The 6,000-nt window shown below is 39.4% G+C and overlaps 1 protein-coding gene across 2 annotated transcripts in view; it reads right to left on the bottom strand.

The window, feature by feature from the left end:
• Positions 1-5,028: 5,028 nt before the first annotated feature.
• Positions 5,029-6,000, bottom strand: part of LOC121732545 — a 79,116-nt gene continuing 78,144 nt past the window's right edge. For both annotated transcript variants that reach the window (XM_042122468.1, XM_042122469.1), the window contains one exon: positions 5,029-5,150. In XM_042122468.1, coding sequence (XP_041978402.1) covers positions 5,029-5,150 — 122 coding nt within the window. The remainder of the gene's footprint in view (positions 5,151-6,000) is intronic.

The following is a 6,000-nucleotide window of genomic DNA, read 5'->3' as shown; positions in this document are numbered from 1 at the left end:
CAGTAAAGTGCTCCGAAAGTGCTACGATGACGTAGCAAGATGCTACAGTTGTGCAACGCTGTCGTAGCAAGATGCTACGGTTGTGCTACGGTGTCGTAGCAAAGTGTTACGAAAGTGCTACGATGACGTAGCAAGATGCTACGGTTGTGCTACGCTGTCGTAGCACAGTGTTACGAAAGTGCTACGCCGTCGTAGTAAGATGCTACGGCTTTGCTACGGTGTCGTAGCAAAAGGCTACGATAGAACTACGATGTCGTAGCAAGATGCTACGGTTGCGCTACGCCGCCGTTACAGCACCGTAGCGAGATGCTGTAATAATGATGAATGAACTCACGATACGAGGCATAGAATTTAATACAATGATCATGATATTTTATTATATGAAGTTTTATTCCCAAATCGCAGTTTGAAATAAAATGCTAAGTCAATATTATGATTTAGGTATTGTGTTTGTTCTCTTTATTTATATTTTAATATTGTGGCGGTACCCACAATTCGCCTAACATTCCTGCATCGCGCTATCGAAGTTTCGGAAAACGGCAAGATATATACAACGTCTGAAATGACGTCAGTGGGCTTCGGCCTGACCGAGCATGCTATCTCGCTCGGTCGGAAGATCTTCCTTTTCGGCCGCCACGAACAACGTTAAAATATTAAAAAGACGTTTGTTGCAATAAAAAATACTTATTATTTTTGATAACCTTCAGTACATAATATTCTTCGCGTAAAATCTCTACGGTCTTTTCAGATAACTAAAATTCCTTAGGATATTTTATAGATACAGAGTATTGTTCCGAGCGAGTAAGTTTTCGAGGCATACTGCGATGGCTACATTGTAATATCTCGCCCGGAGCGCAGCACGTATTGACTTAGAGTTTGCTTCGCTAGCTCCCTAAGTACACGTAATTAATTTTAGCTCGCAAAGTAGAGCGTTAATAGCTTAGTGTGAGCACTTCGGAAACGTAAAGTCCTTGGCACTAAATGTGATTTTGTATCATTTGCACGTAAGCTGGTTCAATAATCATAAATAATAATTTATTTTCAAGAGCAGTGTAAATTATTGTTATGTGTTATGTAATTTCATAGAAAAAAATACAGTGCGAAGTTATTTATGCTCTTAAAGATATCTAAAACGTCACAATATTAATACATTAAAATCCAAATAATAACAAATTCGAGATGTAATAGTTTGCCAGGGGCCAAAAAATTCTCGTAGTTCCGATCTTTGTTAGAGGTAAAGGAATCTGTGACCCAATCGGACAGTGTTGATCGATCGTTCGACAGTTTGACATTCATGAATACACGAGTTATATTCTGTTTGTAGTAGTGTTTTTGCACAAAATGATTCTAATTGGTTTTTCACGAGACTACGTCTATATGACGTCATGACAATATTCCTTTTATGATTCAAAAATACCGACAAGCTTTGATCCGTAAGTTGACGGGGCGCCTCAAAGCGGCGTCGAATCATGTCACAGAGTCACTATATGACGTCATAGTGACAGATCACCGCGTCACCGGGTCATAGTGACACTGGTTTAAACCGAGCACTAGAAAGTCATGTGTGATGTGACACCTATTTGCAACCTATTTGACCTGGGAAACCTCGTTGGCTAAAGCTTTTAGAGTTGAGTTGGGAATTTCATGAAATTTAATACTTCGAGAGCTCAATTAGTAACGAGGTCAAAGGCAGTTTGAAATTATATTTAATGACCTAAAATGTGATTGTGTCTTTCTCTGTAAAATGGTACTGCTGGCCGCATACGCACGTTTTCCGTATTTCATACTAAGGTATATATCTCGATGGCCGCAGCGGCCTGGCCGCCGCGGCTTGGCCGCTAGTGCGCGTCCGGGCTTACTAGCTCACACGTCTGTTTTTTCGAACGGAACCAATTCCGCACGTACGTTTCAAGTGCACGCTGGCGAGTTCGCGCGTAAAAAAAACCAACGTTTGCGCTAGTCTCACGAAATTCCAAATCGAAATTCCACGCTAAGAAAATGAATACGGAAAACGTGTGTATGCGGCCAGCCTTAGTTCTAAGAGCCAGGCCACAACAATCGTAAAAATCTGCGACGTCACAGCACGCATCGTGAGCGATGCGTCAGCGACATTTACAATTAAATTTTTGCGTTGTCACATCGCATCGCATTTCTGTGCGATTTTGTTTTATATATATTTGGCCTTATCACAAAAAATCTAGCATGAATGACATTCATCTATATTAGCTTGTTGGGTTTATCTAATGGACGAAGAGAGCATTATCCATAGAATAATAATTGCTTTGTTTTCGAGTTTCACTGCTCAATTTAGAATACTTACCTCAATTTACATCGTACATGTTAAATAAACAGGTGTAACGCCTTGAGCTTGCCGTGTGTTGTTGGAGCGAAATAGAAAATTACTTACACGTCTACCTTCAGCAAAGTAAACAAAATTTAATTGAAGTTAATTAAGTTTTGTTTTTGGTATAAATGGAAGAAACACAAATTTATAGGTTTCTTCTAAAATTCAGTAACATGAAAATCCATATTATATCAATAAAGAAAAGGTTCACATAATATCATATACAAGAGACGTGATGTGGGTGGAACTAACCACTTAAGTTTATATAAAGTAAACGGTAAAGTGCGAGAATCTATCTAGAATCGTAGAAATTGTAGTAAACAATACTTTGATACATTATTATCATGAATCGTGATATATAATACTTACGGTCTTGCTAACAACCCCTTTAAGTTACAAAAATGGTATTCTACTACTATCTACGCATTTATTTATCTAAAGACTATGACTATTGAAATGTTTACTGGATTGTACATGAAAATGACATCAATAATCCATTGTCGTCTGTGGTGATATTTTTCCTAACTTATCGTGTGTTCACATTTATATGAAAATGTACACTATATTGGCTATAAAAATTTTAACACCCTTGTTAGGGAAAAACTTCGGGTCCTTTACGGAAGTCCTTTGAAGGCTCGAAAAAGTTACGACATTAGAACCCTGGCAGTGCGCCAATACCGACTGAATACGACGAACGACGAGATAAACAACACTTGATTTTAGTTTATCCTAATTCTAAGGGTATTATTTGTTCACACTTCGTTAAAATTACAGCGTCCTATACAGAAAAATGCAATTACAGGAAAATACACTTTATATAATATATATTAAGTATCAGTTCAGCTAACCCTGTGTCGAAGAAGTTTAGCGAAAGTCTACCGTCTCAAGATTTTCTTTTACAAAGAACGTCTTTATCGGAAATGGTCGTCGCGCTTTGACTACATAGAAGTTAAGACTTTTAAAGCACCTACACATTCATAAACATGATTTTTACATATTTAATATGAAATTCGCAGTTTACAGAGTAGCACACATTTATTAATTATATATTTATTAAAATACACACACGTTTTTCCTTCGAGAAAGTGTGTGTAAAGTTGTATGTACAATTTATTACTTTAACGTAATAATATCAATAATGTCCTTTCTCGTAAACTTATCTGACATCTAAGACATTATGAGAATTCTTTCTCATGTATAGTAAATAAAGTATGTGCATGTGATACAGTAGTAAATTTTATTAACCTATTTATTAATAATAATAATATACAATTTGTATGAAATAACTTATTTTTATAAGAATATTGTAATATAAAATGTGTTCAAATGAGTTTTATGAAGTTATTAACAATGTTATCAGCAATCAGTTAAAATAACAGAAGTGAATGATGATCGATGAAGCGTCCGATTGATGAAAGCCAATTACACGTGAAATATTTTCATTCGTTCGTTCGTGAATCTTTTATGTATTCATGGCTTATTACAACAAATGTTTAAAGCAGATTGTGATGAGTGATAATTATTGTATAATATTTATTAAACTGTCGTTTTCTCTAAATATTTATAGTATATTTAAGCATAAAAACAACGATGAAGCGATCTAGAACACGTAGACATCACTAACATACATTAACTCCGTACGTAACTAGAAATAAAGTAGCTACGTATATGAATTATTGAACTGAAATCGTGTATATTACCATTACAAATTTTACTCTAAGTTATTAAAATTACATTTACTCGTATTTAGAATTACACGTGGTACATTACAGGTACTACTCGGTAGATGTGTGACTTTCGTGCCGCTCGTGCGATGTAGTGAAAACTCTAGCGATCCCGACAACAGCTCCACGAAACCCGGTATCAATTTTACAAATTCAAAATTTTTATCAAAATTCTACTTCGACTCAAGTCACCGTGTCGTTGTCATATTTCGTACTTATCTTAACTAGAACGATGGCTTCCGTTCAATTGACGCACTTTCGGAGAAGGTTTTGGTCCAAAACCGACGGGCCGGCTCCTACCGACATACGAAAGCGAATCTTGGGGCTCCTTCCGTTTTAAACCTATTGTTAATTACGTCCCTTTCGAAGTCTATAGAACGGTAAAGGCACGGTCATGATGTGTATTGCACGTATAACGCGGGGGGTCCAAACGAGCAGACGGGAAATATCTCCTAAAGGGATCAAAATACGCTCTAACCTACGCGTCCGAGAAAAGCGTCTCAAGGCACATACTTTTAGACAGGGGCGAGCGAGAGTTCGAACCGGAGCGACCGCTAAAAACTTACAGCGAGAGAGACGTTACACGTGTGCTATCCTACGATGCCGTACACACATCATAATATACGTTATACTACCGTCGGTTATCGAATTTCACGAAGCTCGTGTCCACCTCACACACGGTCACTAGTCGTCGTCTACGTCGGCGGCGACGCTGTGGCCGTTAGCCTTCTCGTGCAGCCGGCAGGGGGTGCGCGGCGCGGGGGGCGGGGGTCAGAACACGCGGCGGTCGCACGGCAGGCAGTGGCCGCGGCACAGGCGGCGCGCGGCGGTGAGCAGCGCGGGCGCGCGTGCGGCGGGCGGCGCGGGCGGCAGCACAGGTGACAGCGAGCCCTCGCCGGGCGCGGGCGGGCTGTCGGACGGCGGGCGCTACACGTGCGTGCACGCGCCCGCCGCCACGGGTCAGCCACCCGCCAGCAGGTCCTCGGGCTCCGGCGACCAGCAGTTGTCCGACAGCCAGCACCCCACCACTACCGTCACCACGCCGATCAGCAGCGCCAGCACTATGTACACCTCCGCGTTCCCTGCACAGTGATAAGTAAATCATTTTTTAGCTTTTTTATATGAGGAAATGATTTATGCATCCTCGGCGGATTGAGGATATCGGCCTGGTCGTGTGGGACTACCCTGGCATACGGTCTACCCTCTAAACCCACCTCCTCGCTTAAGGCAGAGTTGCGAGTACGATAAAACCTACCGAAACTAAGCCAGGATTACTGGAGCCTACCTATTGTGAATTATACTTGTTAAAATGCATTCGCTTGTTTCGAAAACAAAAAATGTATGAGAAATGAGTGTAATCTAGAGTGGACTAACGGACGAACACATGTATACAAAATATAAATTACTTATTAAATTCAGATTTCAATATTAAATATTCTGGTGAAATCCTCAACTGATCACCGGCATAAAATACATTTTAAACAAAAAGCTGCGATACTTCAAATAATGATGAGATATAATGATGATTTTTTCCTGGTTTTTATTCTGTATTTCGTTGGTATTCCGTGCCACGGCGACAGGTAAAATAATAATTATTACGAAAATGTATTATGCCTTTATTAATTATTCATTCGAAATGTTAAATTTCGAAATTCGCAATATTATTCAAAATTCTTTACAGTTTAGAATACACAATTCATAAACTACAAATTCCAAACCAGCGGTTCTTTTGAATTTAAAATATCCTTTGTGTAGAATTAAAGTTCGTTTATTTGTAGCTCTGTGGCGGGATAGTGTTGCCAATTAAATAGGAGAAAACGAAATAACATATCGGTTCGTTGTTTATGCAAATGAAAGGCGGGGCGGCTCGGCTGAAACAAAGGAAAGGTTAATAGTGTACAAATAAGTAATACTATCGCGTTTTCGACGTTT

The sequence above is a fragment of the Aricia agestis genome, chromosome 12, assembly GCF_905147365.1.
Source record: "Aricia agestis chromosome 12, ilAriAges1.1, whole genome shotgun sequence".
Classification (NCBI taxonomy): Eukaryota; Metazoa; Arthropoda; class Insecta; order Lepidoptera; family Lycaenidae; genus Aricia; species Aricia agestis.
Note: the sequence above shows the minus strand (reverse complement) of the source record. Positions and strands in the feature narration are given on the sequence as shown.